General features: G+C 37.6%; 1 protein-coding gene across 2 annotated transcripts in view; it reads left to right on the forward strand.

The window, feature by feature from the left end:
- LOC116252857 (calcium-transporting ATPase 10, plasma membrane-type-like) overlaps positions 1 to 21970 on the forward strand; it is a 35714-nt gene that overhangs the window by 9460 nt on the left and 4284 nt on the right. The window contains exons 1-2 of one of the 2 annotated variants that reach the window (XM_031627452.2): positions 4334 to 4990; positions 21843 to 21897. In XM_031627452.2, the coding sequence (XP_031483312.1) occupies positions 4814 to 4990; positions 21843 to 21897 (232 nt within the window). In that variant the 5' untranslated portion in view covers positions 4334 to 4813. Of the gene's footprint in view, positions 1 to 4333; positions 4991 to 21842; positions 21898 to 21970 lie in introns of those variants that run through there. The other variant, XM_031627453.2, reaches the window with a different exon arrangement.

The raw sequence follows: 21970 nt of genomic DNA on the forward strand, positions 1-21970 counted from the left end.
CGGAGAAGCTCTAACCTAGGGGCAAAACCGCAACCCTAGGAGAGAGAAAATCTTTTCCACTTAATCAACTCAATTACAATAAGTGGAGATTATATAAGGGAGAGGTAGAGAGCCCCGCCTAGGGTATCGAGCCAGCCTCGGTACCCACGCCCATGGGACCGGGTCCATATCCGGACCCGGTTCCCTATTACAAGATATTCTAACACAACCAAACCAAACCATCTTCAATAAACATAGCTTTATCTATTTCACAAATATGTGGTGAATGAGATTGATAGTATAATCTATATCCCTTTGATTTTTCTAGATAACCAAAGAAAAAAAATTGTTTGGTCTAGGATCAAAGGTCTTTATGTATAAAATATATAGTTTATGTTCAGTAGGACATTCTCATATGTGCATATAAAATAGAAAAGGTATCCTACTTGTACACAATCTTTATAGAGTTTTAAGTACAAATTTAGTGAAGATCTTATTCAAAATATGTGTCGCTAACGTAAAAGCTTCACTCCACAAATGAACCAAAAAAGCAAAGAAATTTAACATAGCTCTAACTATTTTCTTAAGCATATGATTTCTCCTTTTTGCTTTGTCATTCTAATGAGTACTACCAAGCATAGTATATTAAGGTATAATATCTTATTTTTTGAAAATCACTAGTAGCCCTTTATTTGTCTCATCTCAACAAGTCTACAATAATAGTCACCACCCTTATTTGATATATCTATCTTGATTACTTCATTGTTTTGTTTATCTACTTTTTTCTTAGACTCTTTGAAAGCCTGACATATGTCTGATTTCTCACAGATTACGTAGAGACATGTACCGTAAATAGTCATCCATAAATGTTCACAAAATAATTTTCACCCATATAAAATAGAGTTAAGATTCAACCAATGTTTATATAGACTATCTTTAATCTATTATTACTTCTCTTAACACTCTTTATATTATATGTATTGTTTGTTTTGCCTTTATGCAATTCGAACATGAACCATCATCTATAACTTATAGAGATTTTGAAAACTCTTTATTTATAAGCCTCTTTACTTTCTTTTCAAATATAAGGCTTAGTATGTGTTGCTGTTAATTTAAAAATCAATGTTTCATGAACCTTTGCATTTAATTTATATAAACTATTCACACAAAAGAACATAACCAACTTCATATATATATATATATATATATATATATATATATATATAAACCTTCAAACAAATCCAAGTCTATCTAATCCTTCATACAAATTTGAGATTTCTACTATATGATGGTATAAAAATATATCATGAAAGTTCAAAATAAAACTAATGTCAAGTCTAACTTGGCATGTCCCAACAACCTTTACACATAAATGCATCTTGTTCCCTAAAAAGATGATCCTTTCATGCAATGTTGGTTCCCCTTCTACTCAGGAAGTCCTAAAAGCATTAGCAATATGTACCATAGCACCTGAGTCAATTTACTAGTTATTACAAAAACATGTAATAAATTACATTCATGATAAATAAATGAGAAATTACCTTTCTTCTATAACCATTTTTTGTTTTCATGCAATCCATCTTTTTATGTCTATTCTTCTTACAAAAGAAGTACTTTACATGAGCCAGATTGAACTGCTTAGTTTGAGAAGTACCTTCTCTTGATGACTTCTTTTTGACACACTTTTTGATAACTTTTCTTTTTTGGTCCATACATGTCGGAGTCCTCGTGAGAAGCCAAATGTGTGCCTTGCACCTTAGCCTCTCATATTGTTCAACACACTTGGATAATAGTTCATTAGCTGTCTATTGAGTATCGTTGTATTTTAAATGGGACACACTTTGTAGTAGAGAGGCCAAAATGAAATGCACCAAGAAAGAGAGATATTGGGAAAGCCACTTGGATATGAAGATCTACTTTTTCCAAATCATGCTTGCAAATTTGTCCTCAATTCTTTAGGGTCTAAAGCAAGATTTATGTGTTTGGTTTGTTGGTTTTAGTAGCTTTTTTCTTGACTAAGGTTTTAAGGGGATTCAACAGATTCTTCTATATTCACCTTTCACAGTGGGGAATATATTTTGATACTTATTGTTTATGTTGATGTGAATTTAATAAACAGTGCAAGTTATCATAGAAAAATATATTTCTCAAATTCAAAATGAATTTCCTTGAAGAACTTCATTATTTCCTTCGGATAGAGGTAGATTAGAAACATGGTGATCTTTCATTAAATCTGCTTTTGATATACTTGCTAAGGCCAAGATGCTTGATTGTAATTTGTAAAGCCTTGTCCAAAGTCCATGAGTGCCAAATTTATGGATTTTGACCAGTGGACGAGTCACATGATGGCGGTTGTGGGCAATACTTATTTTTATATTAATATTTTCATATATTTGGTTGTTTTCATATACTAGTGCCCTTTAAAGTTAAGGTTATTAAATTGGTGCCCCCACCAGCCAAATTTTTTGGCTACGCTGGTGATGTGATGACGGAAGTACTTTTCAAACCTTCATTTTACCATCAGATTGCTGTATCGTTGCAATATTTGACCTTGATTCGTCCAAAGATCTCATTGGCAGTTAACTATATCAGCCATATCCGTAACCCCTATTTCAACTTAAAAGGTTGACGGCCGCAGCAATTGAACGAAGAACTGGCTTGGGCTCAACCAGCTAGGGCAAACCGTTTGGTAAAAAATAAAAAAATTCAATATTGTAAAAATCTGTTTGTAAACTGAATTCAATGTAAATCAACTGTTAAAAAATAAATTTGAAATTTTTTCAAAATACTTTAAAAATAGTTAACAGTTGTGGAATGCCACTGATTCAACTTAAATGGGTCATCTCGGGTTGATTTTTGTAAGAGTGGTCAAAATATCTAGAAAGACTTAGCAATTTAAATTCCCACTGGTTGGTTCAATTTAAATTGGTCAGGCCGATTTAGATGTACAGGTCAAAATATCTTAAAACGCTTGAGCAATTTCAGACCAATAAACTAGCCATCCAAGGCAAAAAGAAAATCTAAATGGTTTAGAGTAACCCAATCCAATCGTGTTTAGATTTAGACTCACATCTGACTTTTGCATACCTGAATTCGGAAACAAGCAGCACAAGAATTGCACAAGAATTGGCCTTTATGAACGATTGAAGTAGATCTTTATTAAAATTTTAGGTAATCGGCCCGTTAAAAATGTAAAAAACTAGGCCCGACATTATAAACGGGTCAGCCCGAAGCCCGGGCTGTTTAGAAACGGGTCGGGCCGGGCCCACCTAATATCGGGCCTCGGGTTTCAACTTATGCCCGAGGCTCGGCCCGGCCCGATTATTAACGGGTCGGGCTGGGCTTTTTCGGGTTAAAGGAGTTGAAGAACATGGGAAGGGAGACAAGTGAGCTTGGCACCGGCGGACTCATAGAAACGGAGGCTTAAGTTGTAGCGGTTTTCAGATGACAGGGGTGGAGAGATATAGGGGAGTGGTCATGTTCTGGCAGACCTCGGGCAATACGCGTCGCTCGGCTACCTCAACATTCAGTTTTTTGAAAAAAAAAAATAATGATGTCAGGTTTTTCGGGCCGCCGATGATCACAACGGCAGGCCCGAGCTCGACCCGTTAACCTCAACCCGAAAATCATTATTTCAAGGCCCGGGCTCAAGCCCGTAACGGGCCGAGTACCGGGTACCCGGCGGTGGCCCGGCCCGGCCCGTTGGTCAGGCTTATATATCTATTGTAAATCCTTTTACCTTTTTCCTTTTTATCAAATTCATTGTAGATTCCTTTTACCTTTTTTCTTAAATTCTCAATTGTTGTTTTATATGGTTGATTTCTTCAAGGAGCTTGTTATTTAGAAAAAATACAATTTGCATTGAATATTTGACAAGAAGCTACAGAGACAATTTGGGGAAGAATCCAATTTTATTTTTAAATAAACGTAATAAAGAAGACATGGCCAACCTACGGAAACGGCTCAAGGGTAGGGCTGGGCATCCTTGGGTACTTGACATCCAATTCTGACCCAATTGAGTTTGTAAAATGCGGTTCGAGCCTGTTGAGTCGTATCGATATTGTATCGGATCGGCCTGAGTTGGCCTGATGAGGCTTGATTCGGCTCTGTAATTATTTGATATTATTTTTATTTTATTAAATATATATGTTTTATTACTATAACTATATTTTATATTTTAAAAAATTATTTTATATAAAAAATAATTTTTATTTAAACCGACTCGCATTTAAAATTTCGGTTTTAATTATCGAATAGAACCAAACTCAGGTTTCGAGTGTCTAGCCGACTCGGCCCGATGCTCTGCTCCGATCTAATACGCTGCCGACTGCCGAGTATAGAATCGGATAGGCCACCGCTGACCGAGGGGCCTCCCCGCCTCGTAACTTCTCACTTCGTCCCTTCCCTTCTCCTTCCTCCTGCTCTACCAACGTCGTGGAAACATCGCCTCCTTCGTCTCTCATTCCCCATAAGATATCTTTCCCAGCTTGCCGACGTCCCACCCCAGGACATTCATTGGTCAGTTTCTTCCTTTTCCTGATGGAGTTCCTTTTTAGATCTCGAGTGTCTTTGTCTTTTGGCCTATTTTTTCTGATCCGGGTGTTCAACCGTTAATCGAGATAGAGGATACCCATCTTCAGAATCACGCCGAAGTTGCAGATTTTTTGGGTACAAAGTAGTTTCCTCTTGTTGCGCAAGACCTCTCCAAAAAAAGGCGCTTTTTGATGATTCCCTTCTTCGGGAATGATGGTTGGTAAAAAAAACGTGGTTTGAGTTAAGGAATTGAATCTTGTTGGAGTTCAAAAGGAGTTGAACTGTTGAAGGAGGGGGAAGAATGGAAAGCTATCTGAACGAGAACTTTGGTGGGGTGAGGTCGAAGAACTCGTCTGAGGAGGCGCTCAGACGATGGAGGCGGGTGTGCGGGATCGTGAAGAACCGCAAACGGCGATTTCGATTCACCGCAAACCTGTCCAAGAGATCAGAAGCAGAGGCTATGCGGAGAACCAATCATGTATGCTCTCTCTCTCTCTCGCATATGAAGTTCTTTCTCTTTCGTTGATCGTAGAGAATAATGATGAGAAGGGAGGCCAAAACTTCTAAATGCTGGTCTACTTTTCTATTTTTTGTGGCTAGAACAACAAAATCATGATCTTGGTGGAACTGTGACGGATCCATTAATATTTTTCATTTCAGTAATGTATTCGCGGAAACCATTTTGATGAGAATGAAATGGCCATAGGGAATTATTGGTTTGGCCCCTTCTGTCTTTTCTGGTGATATCCATCAGTAATGTTATTATACTTACTCTCAAGTTATTGTATTTCATTGTCAATTTGCAGGTAGCTTTTTGAACTTACGAACGTCCAAAGTACGGATAAACTTATGATATAAAACTTCACCATTTCTGCTTTTCTTGCCACTATCTTTATCTGGACATGGCAATCACCATATTTAGTATAAGTGTACAATGAACCAGTACTCTGCCACTGGTTGTGTTACCGATAGAGGCACAACCGATGGTGGAGATAAATCCCATAATCAATGCAAGAGCATCGGTGAAAAATCTGGCGCTGGTGAAGGAGCAGATCCAATGTGACTATAGAAAGCTTATTTGCTATCTTCTTGTTAAGAGAAAATAATGGAAGCAAAATTGAGTGTAATCCTAATCTCTCGCATGTATCTCTATCTAAATGTATAAATGTTGATGGAGATAATAAGAAAGACAAGAAAGCGGGAGCGAGAGCTCATCATACGTGGGTGTTTGATTATTAACGACTGAACCACGTTAATACTGGTTTTCCCTTTCTTCTTTATCTTCCTTAATATCTTGCATCATATGAGGGCCACGCAAAGGAGAGAAGACATTATTTTGTGCCTAGTCGGATGCTTACTCATGTAGTTGTCATGGCTGATCAGGGATCAGGCACAACTCAAGGATTTAACAAAATCGGTATGAGTCTGAGTTCCTTCTTCCTTCAGAATCCCAATAATCTTCAACATGTTCTGCCTATAAAATGGACGACAGAAAATGATCTCATTTGAGAAGATCAGTTCACTCTCATATTTGATCTCATGGGCTTTGTTAATCTTCAACATGTTCTGCCTATAAAATGGACGACAGAAAATGATCTCATTTGAGAAGATCAGTTTACTCTCTTATTTGATCTCATGGGCTTTGTTGATGGTAGCAGACCTGCACCACCAAAGTAAGACAGCACTACCAAGCACAATAAAGAGTATACTGAATGGTTGCACCATGACCAACTTTTATTGAGTTGGATCAAATCTTCGTTTTCAAAACCCCTTCACACCCAAACGATGGGTTTGAAGCCTTCTGTTGAAGTTTGGAAGGCTTTTAAAGGTTCCTATGCTGCTTACTCTAGATCTAAAGTGATGCAATTGGAATCCCAACTTCAAGATTTGAAGAAGGGGAGGAGCTCTATGGATGCTTACATTAATAAAGCAAAAAATGTTGCCCATTAGTTAGCCATAGCATGCAAACCTACTGATGAAGACGATCTTGTTCTTCAAATCTTGAGAGGTCTCCCTACTGAAACTTGGCTTTCCACATTAGCATTGGAACTTGGAAGGACCTTCTCTCCCTGGCCGAGCTTTGTGGACTGTTGCTAATTCAGAAGGTCAATCTCAAAGATGTTGAAGATCAAAATCTTGATCAACTTCAACCAGCTACCAACATGCTTCAAACCAAAATAGTTTTAATCCATCTCCTAATTTTAGAGTTTGTGCTAGAAGAAATTATAAGAATAATAGAGGAGGGCGAAGAAATGAGTCTCAAAATGGTGATCAGCCAGTCTATCAAATCTGTGAAAGAATTGGCCATATTGCCAAGAATTGTTGGTCATTAACGACTGAACCCAGTGTTGTACGATACATACGATACGGGGCCGATATGTACGATACGATACATATCTTTTACAAAATAAGATACGATATATGCCCCGTATCTACGATACGATACATATCTTTTACAAAATAAGATACGATATACGCCCCGTATCGTACGATACGGGGCTGATTTCAAAAAAGTGGGGGTTGGAACCCCCCTTTTCGAGTTTTTTTTATAAAAACCCGGCCCTTATTCATTTTTAACCTAGAGATTGTGCCGCCGTGGAAGGAAATTATCGATTTCCATTGTTAAATCATCGATTTTCAAAATGAAATCATCGATTAAACCATGGATTTGTGCGTGGGTGACTGATTCTCGTTGGGAGGAAAGAGGTTTTTTTAAATCGTGAAGATGAAAATGAAGAAGAAGATGGAGATGAAGATGAGAATGAATATGATGAAGATTATGAATGAGAGTCGAGAGTGCTTTCATTTTATATGTATTGACATTGAACATTTTCACAATTTCATTATCATCTTGTGATGTAATACATAACATCTAAAACTTGTTTTTTGATGTGGTATCTCATAGACTTATGGACCTTATGACTTATAAATCTATGTGTTTTTTATGAAGAACATATTATTCTTGTTTTTTACTGATTTTTTATGAATTTTTTGAATTTTTTTCCTATTTTTTCTGATTTATTAAAGAAAAAAACGATACGGTTACGATATTTTACGATACAGCGTATCTTAAAGCCAGACCGATACGGCTTATGATACGCATTTTGCAACATTGACTGAACCACTTCAAAACTGGTTTTCCCTTTCATCATCTTCCTCATTTTCTTGCATGGTGTTACAGTCGGCAGTCTTAGAGAGAGAAAAACATCGTATTTACTAACCCTAATCTCAATAATAAATAGATTAGGGCAGAGGTAGAGACTTACAAATAACATCAACCAAAATAGAGAAATATTTAAAAAGAACTCCAACTATTAAATATTGCAAAGGACAACCTAGAAACTTAAAGTCTAAAGACATCTACAGTTTGATCTTCAAATGATACATGAATAGTCGCTATGGTTCCTCCTTGAACAATGTCCCGAATGTAATGGCAGTCTACTTCAATATGTTTAGTTCTCTCATGAAAAACTGAATTGTTTGCAATGTATGTGGCTGCTCTATTGTCACAATACATCCTCATGGGAAGAAAAATTGACACACTTAGGCTAGGCTAGATAGCATGGATTACGCCCAAGTCATTTCAGCAGTAGTCTGAGTCATAGCTTTGTACTCAGATTCTACACTAGATCTTGACACTACACTTTGCTTTTTGCTTCTCCAGGTTATAAGGTTGCCTCCCACAAATACACAAAATTTTGTGGTAGACTTCATGTCTTCGACTGGGCCAGCATAGTCAGCATCACTTTAGGCTTCTACTTTCAAGGTATTGCCTTTTGTGAACAAAAGTCCTTTACCTGAAGACAATTTTAAATATTTGACCACCATTAAAGCTGCATCCTAATGAACTTTCTTGGGTCTTTCCATAAATTGACTTAGCTTCTCCGTTGCAAAGCTAATGTTTGGTCTAGTCACAGTAACATAGATGAGCTTCCCAATAAGAGATCTGTATGATCCAGAATCCATTAATTTTGATTGATCATCATGAAGATGTATGTGTGGATTCATAGGTAGAGTGACCGGTTTAGTTCATAGCATCCCAGTGTCCTGCAATAAATCAAGAACATACTTCTGTTGGGTCCGTAGAACGATTCAAAATTCGTCTTGTTGCTAAAGGCTATTCGCCTAATTATATTTATCACAGTTCAGCAAGATTGGCCTTTTTTTCAACTCGATGTAAAAAATGCATTTCTATATGGTGATTTCTCAGAAACAGTCTATATGCAACAACCACCTGGTTTTGAACGAAATGGGGAGTGTTCCAAGGTATGCAAACTCAAAAAGGCTATCTATGGACTTAAACATAGTCCCCGTGCATGGTTTCATAAGCTAAGTGAGGTTGTCTCTAAATGTGGATTTCGAAGATCCCAGCTTGATCACTCGTTGTTTATCAAGCTTGAGACTTCTGGTATAGTGATATTGATTTTATATGTTGATGGTATTGTCCTCACTGGAGAAAGTACTCGAGAGATAGCTCAGACAAAGGAGTTTTTACAGAAACACTTTGTCACAAAAGATCTTGGTCAACTTTATTATTTCCTTGGTATTGAAGTGGCTCGTAGTAGTAAAGGGATTGTGATGTCTCAAAAGAAATATGTTCTTAACCTTCTGCAGGAAACATGGTTATTGGGAGCCAAACCTGCTACACTTCCTATGAATCCTCGAATTGATATGCACGATGATGAATCAGATGCTTTTGACTCTTGTTCTTACAGATCTCTGATAGGAAAACTTTTATATTCGACCATCACTCGTCCAGACATTAGCTTTGTTGTAAATAAGCTTACTCAATTTATGGAGAAACCTCGGAAAGTTCATTGGGAGGCTGCTTTAATGGTGATAAAATACTTGAAATCAGCCCCGGGAAAGGGGTTATGGTTCAAAAGAGGAGAATGTTTGGACAGAGAAGCATATAGTGATGTTGATTATGCAAGGTCAGTAAATGACAGGAGATCTACTACAGATTTTTGCATCTTTATTGGCAGGAATCTTATTTCTTAGATGAGCAAGAAACAAAATGTGGTTGCTAGATCGAGTGCTGAGTCTGAATATAGGGTGATGTCTCAAAAGAAATATGTTCTTAACCTTCTGCAGGAAACATGGTTATTGGGAGCCAAACCTGCTACACTTCCTATGAATCCTCAAATTGATATGCACGATGATGAATCAGAGGCTTTTGACTCTTGTTCTTACAGATCTCTGATAGGAAAACTTTTATATTTGACGATCACTCGTCCAGACATTAGCTTTGTTGTAAATAAGCTTACTCAATTTATGGAGAAACCTCGAAAAGTTCATTGGGAGGCTGCTTTAATGGTGATAAAATACTTGAAATCAGCCCTGGGAAAGGGGTTAAGGTTCAAAAGAGGAGAATGTTTGGACATAAAAGCATATAGTGATGTTGATTATGCAAGGTCAGTAAATGATAGGAGATCTACTACAGATTTTTGCATCTTTATTGGCAGGAATCTTATTTCTTAGATGAGCAAGAAACAGAATGTGGTTGCTAGATCGAGTGCTGAGTTTGAATATAGGGCGATGGCTCAAATAGTGGCTGAAATGTCATGGGTCAAATCAATGCTTCTAGAATTGGGAATGTCAGTGAAACTTCTTATGAAGATGTATTGTGATAACAGAGGTGCTACATACATTGTAAATAACCGTCTTTCATGAGAGGACGAAACACATTGAAGTGGATTGCCATTTTGTTCGGGACTTAGTACAAGAAGGAGTCATTAGCACGATTCATGTTTCCTCTGAAGATCAAGCATTTGATATGTTTACTAAGGCTCTTCCCATTGGAGATTTCTTGAGAGGATGTAACAAGCTTAGCATGATTGATATCTATGCTCCAGCCTGAGGGGGAGTGTTAAAGTTTTCTAGAGTCTATTTGAGTCTTTCTGAAATATTAGAAAGTGGACAAGGGTCTACTTATTGTTTTAGTACACTTTAGTGGACTGAAATTATAAATATGTTGTCAACACCCTAATCTCTTTAAATATGAGATTAGGGTTACGTGAGAAATAACATAAACCTTTTCTCTCTCTCTCTCTCTCGTGCAACAGTCCACTTGCAGCCACTCTTTTGCGAGCCCAGATCTGACTTGGAACTTTCCAACACAACTCCCATGCAGTTGGTCACGCTCCACTACATCCATGTTGAGAACTTAATATCACATACCTCTCACGTGTGATTTAGGTTTCCCTTCCACGCTGCTCCACTATCTCTCGATCAGCATAGAGAAGAGAGAAAGGAAGGGTAGAGGAAGAAAAATGGTGGGAAGAGATGGGAGAGAGAAGAGGTCGCTGGAAAGTCACATCAGTCGCAGGCGAAGAAGGGTGGATATCTGGCTCCGATACCATGTTACAGCCAGCAGTCTTAGAGGGAGAATAACATCTCTTATTTGCTAACCCTAATCTCAATAATAAATAGAGTAGGGCAGGTAGAGACTTACAAATAATATCAACCAAAATAGAGAAATGTTTAAAGAGAACTCCTAACTATTAAATATTGCAAAGGACCACTTGGAAACTTAAAGTCTTCTAATTCAACACATGGTATCAGAGCTACGCAAAGGAGAGAAGTCATTAATTTCTTGCCCTGTCAGAAGCTTGTTTGTGCAGTCATCATGGCTGATCAGGGATCATGTACAACTCAAGGATTCGACGACATCAGTATGAATCTTAATACCTTCTTGCTTCAGAATCCCAAATAATCTTCAACATTTTTTGTCTATAAAATTGACTACAGAAAATGATCTCATTTGGGATGATCATTTTACTCCCATATTGTTCTCATATGATCTCATAGGCTTTGTTGATGGTGGCAGACCTACACCACCAAAGTATAAACCATTGTCACAAAAAACGTGTCTTATTAAAAAAAAGAACGAGTATAATGCGCAAAAAACAAGGCAGCTGTATAAAACGTGAAAAAACACGTCTTTTTAAAAAAACGCCAGAAAATAAAAAACACAAAAAAAGGGGATAATACACGTTTTTTTCGTGTTTTCTATTTTTTATTAATTTTTATTTTTTTAATTTTCAGGATTTATTAAATGTTTTAATTTTTTAAAAATTTGCCGAGATTTTCCCGAGATATGCAACTTTGCTGTATTATACCGGAGAAATTCCTCCGCGTATAATACCCATATGCGATATATGTGACAAACTATAAACTAGGTAGCACTACCCAGCTCAACAAAGAATAGTATTGAATGGTTGCGTCATGAACAGCTTTATTGAGTTGGATAAAATGTTCATTGTCGGAACCCCTTTACACCCAAACCATTGGGTTAAAGGCTTCTGCTGAACTTTGGAAGACTCTTAAAGGCTCATATGCTGCTTACTTAGATGTAGAGTGGTACAGCTGAAATCCCAACTTTAAGATTTGAAGGGGACTCTATGGATGCTTACATTAATAAAGCAAAAAATATTGCCCATCAGTTAGCTATAGCATCCAAACCTATTGATGAAGATGATGTCCTTCAAATCTTGAGAGATCTCCCTGCTGAATACTCGTCTTTCCACACTACCATTGAAACTTGGAAGGACCCTGTCTCCTTGGCCGAGCTTTATGGATCGTTGCTTATTCATGCAGCCAATCCCAGAGACATTGGAGATCAAAATCTTGATCAACTTCAACCAGCTGCCAACATTGCCTCAAATCAAAATAATTTTAATTGATCTCAGAATTTTAGAGGTCATGAAAGAGGAAATTGTAAGAATAATAGAGGAGAGCGAAGGAAGGACTCTCAAAATAGTGATCAGCCTGTTTGTAAAGTTTGTGAAAAAATTGGCCATATTGCCAAGAATTGCTGGTCATATACTAATCTTTTGAAGGAGAAAAACGATGGTTCTGCAGCATATCATGCCAGTTCAAATCAAAGCATAGACAGTGAATGCTGGTGCCCAGATTCAGGTTTTACGCACCATGTAACCAATGATATCAACAATCTTTCTATTTGCAGTGCACACCAAGGCGGCGACACCTTGAAGATTGGAGATGGCTCATGTCTGTATACTCTAATGTTAGATCTGCTCAAATTAATTCTTCTTTGAAGTTAAATGATATTTTAGTTGTTCCTGAAATTACTAAAAACTTGATGTCAATTTCAGCGTTTGGCAACAGATAATGATGTGTGTTTTTGAATTTCATCCTCATACTTGTGTTATAAAGGATTGGATGACTTGGAGATCAAGGAACAAGCAGTGATGGGCTCTACAAGATCTATTTGGATTGTGCAAGCAAGAAGGCATCAACTACTAAGAACAACTCTTTAGAAGATTAGCACAAGAGATTGATTCATCCAGCTCTTACCATTGTTAGGCATATATTAAGTTACTTTGATATTCCTTACAACAATAAAGGTTTCAGTATTTGCGAATCTTGCCAAAAAGGAAAAAATCATAGACTCCCTTTTAATACAAGGATGAGTGATGTTCAAGCACCTCTTGAATTGACTTATTCAGATCTATGGGGCCCAGCACCGATTGAAGGTTTGCATGGACATAGATATTATGTTGTTTTTGTTGATGCCTTTTCCAAATATATATGGTTTTATTTGATTAGGCAAAAGTTTGATATTTTCCATGTGTATAAAGCTTTCAAGTCTCTTGTAGAGAACACAATGGGGCTTGAGATAAAATATTTGCACTTAAATTGGTGTGGCGAGTTCCAAAGTCTTATTCGATATCTGATTGAGTGTGTGATTGGACATAGAGTGTCATGTCCATACATGTTGCAGCAAATCGGTGCTGCTGAAAAGCGTCATAGATTCATTGTCGAGTCCAGTTTGGCTCTCATGGCTGAAGTAAATTTATTCAAAAATCTATGGAGCTATGCCTTTTAGCATGGCGGTCTACCTCTTCAATCAGACTCCTTCTAAGGTGCTAGATTTCAAATCCCCTATTGAAAAACATTTTAGAAAATGCCTAAGTACAAGTGCTTGAAAATATTTGGATGTGAATGCTTTCCATACTTGTGTGACTATCAGACTAAAAAACTGGACTTTAAATCAGAAAGATGCTTTTTTCTTGGATACACCCTATAAGATAAAGGATACACTTGTATGAGTATGAGCAGCAGAAAGACATATACCTCACGACGTCCGGTGGTGTTTGATGAGGCCAGTTTTCCATTCCAAAACAAACAAGAGACTTCCAAAAGAGAAACTAGAGATACCGAAAGTCAGCACTTTGCTATAACAATCCCATTCATTGAACCCATTGACAACAATGACCCAGTTGAATAGGTCAATCCTATTGAAGAGAACAAACCTGACTCCCATCAAGATAATGATGACCTAAACTACCATGATCTACCTATTGAACATGACCAACAAGCTGTAGAATCTCTTTGCACACACCAAATGACCCAAGTAGGAATACATCAACCTAACCCTACATACCTAGATTAGCAATTGTATGCGGTCCACAAAACACCCAATACCTATGGCTCTTCACAACCAGTTCAATGTAGAAGTCGAACCTAGTACTTTTAAGGAAGCTCTCGAGAATGAAAATTGGAGAAATGCAATGAAATGTGAGTATAATGCTCTTGTTGAAAACAACACATGGAAACTGGTTCCAAAAGACTCTAATAAACATGTCATGTGGTGGAGGTGGGTGTTTAAAATCAAGAGAAAAGCTGATGGGAGCCTAGAGAGATAGAAGGCTGGACTTGTAGCCAAAGGCTACAGTAAAATTGAAGGAGTTGATTATATGGAAACCTTTTGCCCTGTGGTCAAAACGACTACAATTAGGACTGTGTTAGCTATTGCTGTTAGTCACAGATGGGCTGTGCGGAAACTAGATGTTCAAAATTCCTTTTTTACTTGGACACCTCCCCGAAGAAATGTATATGGTCTAGCCTCTTGCATTTGATGATAAGATTTTCCCTAACCATGTTTTCAGGCTTCAGAAGGCTCTCTATGGATTGAAACAGGCTCCTTGAGCATGGTTTGCTCGAATGAGTAGTTTTCTCTTAAAGTTGGTATTTACTAGCACCAAGACTGACACTTCCCTTTTTGTTTAAGTAAAGAACAGAAGGTAATATATGTGCTGGTGTATGTCAATGATATAATTGCTACAGGAAACTCCACCATTCAAATTTAGGGTCTCAATTTAGAAGTTTAGACAAGAGTTTGCTATAAAGGACCTTGGGCAACTTCATTTCTTCTTAGGCATTGAAGCCAAGTTCTTAGAAAAGGGGTTAGAATTTTCTCAACAAAAGTATATATTTATGATTTGCTCAAGAAGACACATATGATAGGTTGCAAACCTGTTGCTACTCCATGACCAGCACTCCTCCAATGAAATATAGGAGTGTTGTTGGGGAACGTCAATACACCACCATAACAAGGCCAGACCTGACATACCTTGTCGACAGAGTGTGCCAATTTATGCATCGTCTAACTAAATAAGTATTGAGATGCCGTGAAAAGGATCCTATGATATCTGAGCATACTAGGAACTACAGATTGATTATCAAGCCTTGCTCCTCTGTCTTTGTCAGCCTATAGTGATGCCGACTGGGTATGTTGCCTAGACGACCGGAAACCTATAGGAGGCTATGCTCTATTTCTTGGACACAACCTCATTTCATGGAGCTCGAAAAAGCAAAGCATTGTCTCCCGATCCAGCAGGGAGACTGAATATCCTTGCAAAGGCCACTGCAGAAATGATGTGGATTAAGTTGTTAAAAGAGTTGAGAGTCAAAGAGCACCAAAGCCATACTATGGTGCGATCACATCGAAGCCACTCATCCTGTCTATTATAGTCACTGAAAACATGTAGAATTGATATACATTTTGTGAGAGAAAAGAATCTTGCGGATACATTTCATCCAAAGATCAGATTGGAGACATTTTTATTAAGCACTTGGGACACCTTTTGTGATAAAAGCTATGTCACATGGGTGTGGTTGCCGGTCTGGGATGCGTCAAGTTCCAAAAAAAAATTTGGGTGCGGGTGCAGAGAGAGCATATATATATATATATGTATGTATGTATGTATGTATACATATGTATGTTATTTGTTATATAAGTAATTTTATTTGTCTATATTTTTAAACTTTTTTTATCAAGGTTACCTTGAATTGATATCTCAATGAAAACTCGGCCAAAACCTATGTCACATGGGTACGGGTACGGGTACGGACCATTTTTAAAAAACTTGGGTACGGGGGTACGGCCGTACACACACATACATATGTCAAAAAATTTCAAAAAGAATAACATATTCGCACATATATATATCAAAAATCACAAACAGATTAACATATTGTCATATTCATAAATCATAATTCAAAATTTATCAGTCTTGATTCTTGATTCTCATTATACTCAGTCTCAAAATTAACATTCAAAATACATTAGCTTTGTTGATTTTCATTCTCCTCACTCCTCAGATGCATCATCAAGATTAGAAGGAACAACAGGTTCTTTAAGATCCATATTAAGAGCATGCAATTCATGTTCTCCTTCAAGTTCTACGTCAATGTCCTCTGGATTAACATCCCAATACTTGGATGATCCTGAACTGCAAGTTGCAAGAAAATCAAAATATGATTTAAGTTAATATTAACTTTAATTAAACAACCAACATAATATACATATGTATACATATCAGAGATAAAAAAAAGAAAGAAATACCTGTAATCATTTGAAGTACGTGAAAGTAAGCGTAGGTTGGAGTGGACATAAACTAAATCTTCTGCTCGCTTACTAGTTAGCTTGTTTCTCTTGATGTTGTGAATTTAAGAATAAGTGCTCCAATTTCTTTCACAACATGAAGAGGTTGCAGGTTGAGATAATAACTTCAATGCAAGATGTTGGAGATTTGGTGTTGATGCTCCAAAACATAACCACCAATTAATAGGATCTTCTTCATCTCTTGCCATTGCAGCTTGTATTGAATCATTTCTTCCACCAGAGAAGCTCGCAAACTCATTATTTATTTTCTTCAACCGATGAGAATCAGAATACAGTCTTCCCAAACATATCTCCCTATTTTTTGATATTTCTGGATCTTGATTAGGAGGAACACGACCAGTACCTCCTGCCAACCATGTTTGTCCATAATATTTGAGATTTAAGGAGTGTGCCATACAATGCAAAGGGTTATTGCTTCTGTTCCATCTTCTTACTAAAATTCTATGCACATGATCGAAAAACTCAGACTCATCAAGTGCAACATTCTTCTTCTCATGTCTGAAAATGATGTTTTGAATTTTTTCAATCATGTTATCCCACATATCATAAACTTTATGAAGCATGGGCCCTTATTTATCAACTTCTCTCAGCATCTGCCAAATAGGCTCTGTAAACTGCAGAAAATATGTAACTTTATCCCACCATTCATCTTTTAAAATGCATTTTTTAATTTCTTGAGCCTTCACAGTGTCATCATTCCGATAAAACTCCCAATCATTGTCAGTCACCATAAGTGTTAATGCATGTTTCACCTGCTTTATTCTTTTTATCATTACAATAATGGATGCAAAACGAGTCTCTGCTACCTTCAACAATTTCAAATCAGAATGTCTATTAAATATAGAAAGAGCATTGTTGTGGTTTACAACAAAATTTTTGATGTTTGTGACATCGTGCTCAAGCTCCTCAATCCATGAACACAAGAAACCGGCATTTGGATCATCTTTTGATGGGTTGCAAATACTTTTAAGTGCTAGATTTATACTGTGTGCCACACAAGGAGTCCAGAATATGTGACTGTACTTGGGATCACTTGCCAAATTCATTCCTGCTCGTTGGCAAACTGGAGCATTATCAGTAATAATTTGCACAAGGTTATCTTCACCCACTTCTTTGATGACTTCTATAAATAACCCTTTCAAATACTCAGTATCTTTATACTCCCAGATGCATCAACACATTTCAAGAAGATTGGTCCATCAAACGAATAAGCAATAAAATTTATCAGGGGCCGCCTTTGTATATCAGTCCACCCATCAGAAACAATGGATACTCCATATTGTTTCCATGAAAATTTCTTCTTCTCTAATAATTTTTCAATGTTTGCCTTCTCTTCTGCAAGAATTATTGTTCTCAACTTCTCTGAACTTGGGGGTACATAACCACTCAAACTGCAATTAGCCAAACCTGTAACAACATCTTTCCAATAAAGACTTCTGGCTACATTAAAAGGAAGTGAACTTGCAAAAAAGAACCTTCCAATCCTTCTATCCATCTCTGCCCTTCCCATATTATTGAATGCTTGTGCTAATGTTTTTCTTTTCTTTGAAGCATCTTCAACTTCTTCAGTAGCATAAAGAGGAACAGACACACTTGACTTGGATGAAGATTTCTTCGTCTCAGCTGCATCCTGTTCTTTTTTGAATATCTTAATCTCCTTGTTGGTAACTTTTGGGCATGGTCTAATTCCTACGCCTGAAATGTGCAACAAATGTGCCTTGCAACGTGTATAAGAGCCCGTGAACATCATATCACAAAATTTGCAAGAAAACATTACATTCCCACCACCACCTGGTCCTTTTCCTACTTTCTTCACATAACGCCAAAGTGGCTGAGATGGATTATCCTTCTCTACTGCAGCGGTATTAACACTACTACTGCTGCTTTCTACATTCCCACTTGCAGTAGGCATCATTTCTTTCCCTTTATCAGCCATTACAAGTTACAACTTATGTCTGAAAAGAACCTAGCAAAAGAGCTGCAAGCCCTGCAAGCCTGCAACACGTAACCAATAGAAGCAACCAAACATAATGAATGAGCATATATGCTGCCAATTGCCATAGTTTGAAGATTATGCCTTCAAGAGCATACAAGAAATCCACACACAAAAATTGTATGAAAACATTAAATTTAAAGAACTAGCATTATTTTGTCGTATTTTGCATAATGTCATCTTCAAGTTCAGAGAAGAACATCAGACACAAAAATGACAGAGATAATAAAAGTGACAACAAAGATAATAAAAGAAGGAAGCACGCAATGACAGAGACGAAAGAGTAGGCTCTGGTTGAGCTTTACAGTTCTAAAATTGGCAGGAGGAAACAAAAGAGGCATGACTGATGACACGTATTGCATAAGCAAACAGGGAGACACAGAGACAGAGAAGGTCGATCGAAAGGTGAGAGAGGCGACTACTGTGAGGGTTTCGAGCAGTAGGAGAGGAAGACTGGCTGCTTCTGGAAAAGGGGTGGAGCCGATGAAAACGAAAAGAAAAATGAAAAAAGGAAAAAAATTACCGTCACAGTCGCCTTCGTCTGCTATCGGCGGTCGCCGCTGCCGTCGCTGGTCGCAATCGCCGTTGCCATCGTTAGTCGCCGCTGCCGTCGCTAGTCGCCGCTGCCGCTGCTGTTGCCGGACGCCGCTGCCGTCGGTCAATGAGAGGTAAGGTAAGAACAGACAGAACGAAGGACGGATTAAGGGTTTCGTTTATTTTTGTTTAACGTTAGAATGGTTTTAAAAACTAAAATCAAATAATCGTTAAAAATAAAAAAGGACGGATTTAGACTCGGTCAAAGTTGACTGTGTCAAAAAATGGACGGATACGGCCTCCGATGCGTTGACCGTACCCGGTACGGTCAACGCCGCACCATCGGCGTACCCAAGCCCATACCCGTACCCGTACCGGTGTCGTACCGGACGGGTACTTCGCCTTCACAGGCGTACCCGTGTATCATAGGCCAAAACATTTTTCAGAACTGCCAAAACTCATTTGACGCTGTGTTGGGCCACACCCGCATCGATGCGGGTGCGCCACCATAATTGGCGAACCTGTGTGACTTAGGATAAAAGCAAGCTTCCATTGGTAGAGACCACCATCGGCTTGATGGAGGTTGTTAGCAGAAGTACTGGTAGAGGCACAACTGATTGTGGAGATAAATCCCATAACCAAAGCAAGAGAATCAGTGAAAATCTGATGCTGGCGAATGAGCTAAAAATAATGGCACAAAATTGAGTGTAATCCTGATCCCTTGCATGTGTCTCTATCTAAATGTAAGGGCTGTATAAATATTGATAGAGATAATAAGAAAGACAAGAGAGAATGAGAGGGAGCTCTTCATCCGTGGATGTAGGTCATTAATGACGGAACCATATCTAAACTGGTTTTCCCTTTCTTATTGTTCTTCCTTACTTTCTTGCACTGGTCTCTTTTTTAGCTGTGGGTTGCGTTTGCTTACTCTGAGCTCCTTTTTGTCCTACTTTTTTTCCCCATAGAATTGCTGATTGTAGGCATTTCTTGAGGGCAATTTGCCCAGAAATCGAACTGCTTTAATGCGGGGATATATAAGAATAAATGCAGGATTTACAGAAGCTACTACTGTTCTCTTGAGGAACGAACTGAGAACCATCATCTAACAATTTATCTCAACTCTCAACTCCCCAACAATGTCAAGCCCACTATTCAGTTTGCGGTCTGAAGTTTCCAGCCATCTGCAGCTGTAAAACTGCTGGAACAGAGAAGCAAGTACGTAGAGGAGAGAAGAAGAAAGGTAGCCCATCCTGGTAAACGAGGGACGGAACTATTTCTCTCTCTGCCTTTTGACTAAAGTTGTTCTGCACGATAAACTAACATTTTTAACATGTAATTCTTATAAATTTATCTGAAAAGTCGTAGATAGAATGTGCTATTACTATTTTGAGATGTATTATGAGCGATTCACATCCAGATCTGAACCTAACTAAAGTGTGGCTCTGGTGCAGTCTCGGTGTGGCAACCAACAAATTGCTTTCTTTTCCATTGAATCATCAATAAAATCATGGTGCATCCGCACCTTGCACCTGTGTGACATAGATTGGACAAGGACAAGGTTCTCAATGCTTGAATAGCTTTAAGAAATGTGGTTCATGAACTGGATCTGGGTCTTGACATGGGTTTGTCCCCCAGCTCATACATTAGTGCACGATACAATGCTGTATATGAAAACAAACAACCTTTTGCATCAGAGGTATTTGTCGGGATGATGCCTATAAGATTCTAAGGCTCATCTGACTATAATTACTTGAGATGTTGATTGACCAAAAGTAGTGTGCTTTTTGAATTTTTGGCAGTCGATTAGATTGATTCTGAGAATATCGTCTATTTGTCAGATATGAAAAAGTAATTATCTCGTGATAGGGAAGGAGAGAGCACCGCCTGTGCACATGCACATGCATATATAACCTATATATGATCCCACGTGTAACTTCCTAAACAATTCACTGTTTTACTACCCACTGTTTCCTTTTCCTTAAACCGGCACCAATGTGACGTGAGGTGTAGAAGGACTATACATTTATATGAATGAACCTGGTCAACCTGTGGATGGCAGTAATCCTAAATGTGAATATCATTATGTTGCTTGTAAGAGCAATGCAATGTTGTAAACTCCTACCAGTAAACCGTTAGCATCTTAGTGATGATATTGTTAACTTCTCTCCCGGTTTCATTTCTCTTTATATATCCCTGCTGAATGGATACCAGATTCTTCATTTTTTTGAGCCTCAAACATTTTTTATCCATCACGGACTTGTAATTTCAAAGTAAATACTAGTAAACTTTGGATACATGAACCTTTAGTATGTGGAGAGAAGGTGACTTTGGGAGATGGGGTATTCAGGAACATCAAAGAGAGCACATTTCTCCCCATTTCCTCCTTTGTTCCTCACTTTCTTTCGTTTCCTATACTTCTCTCTTGTTTCGCTAAATTAGAAGCAGATTTTAGTATCTTAATTATATAAAATTAAACCCTGTTATTTTTAATTTCAAAAGTAACTAGTTGTTGACAGTGTCATTTATTGGTCATTGGAATTTACAAGTTCCTTTCTTATTTTGTGATGTCCTTACATGCTAAATTGGATATTAAAATGGCATTATTTTCATATATCGGTAGTTATTAATGAATATATTAAATGTGAACAATCATTCTGTTTGCTGGATGCGTATATAATTTGACAGCTGCAAATTTATAACTTTTCATGTATTACATTTATTGGACATATGTGTACTTATGTTAATATGAAAAGATGCATATACATTTGCCTTTTTGTTTATCACTTAGTTATGTGTCACTTTCAGTTCACCTTTTGCTGGGTTCTTTTGTTCCCCATTCAATTCTCTTTCTGCTTTTTTTTTTTTGGTTCCATTCATGTCTGCTTCTAATATGGTTCATGCTTTCCTGCTTCTTTCTTTTCCTGTTTCCTTTATCATTTGTCTCTAAAACTTTATAGTCTGGCATTCTTGTGATAAACTGATGTTCATATAAAGGTGACCTTTTTCTTTGCCGCTCCAATGCTCTTCTGTCTGCTTCATACACGATCAAATAATCTTGCTGCTCCTCTTCCATGTCGTTTCAATTTTTAGGAGAAGTTAAGAGTTGCTGTTTTGGTTTCAAAAGCAGCTCTTCAATTCATCCATGGTGAGTTTCCTGTTTTTAAAATATGTTAATGCTTCTTTTTTGTAGTTTTAGGAAATAATAGCTGATGGTCACT

Source organism: Nymphaea colorata, chromosome 4, assembly GCF_008831285.2.
Source record: "Nymphaea colorata isolate Beijing-Zhang1983 chromosome 4, ASM883128v2, whole genome shotgun sequence".
NCBI lineage: Eukaryota > Viridiplantae > Streptophyta > Magnoliopsida > Nymphaeales > Nymphaeaceae > Nymphaea > Nymphaea colorata.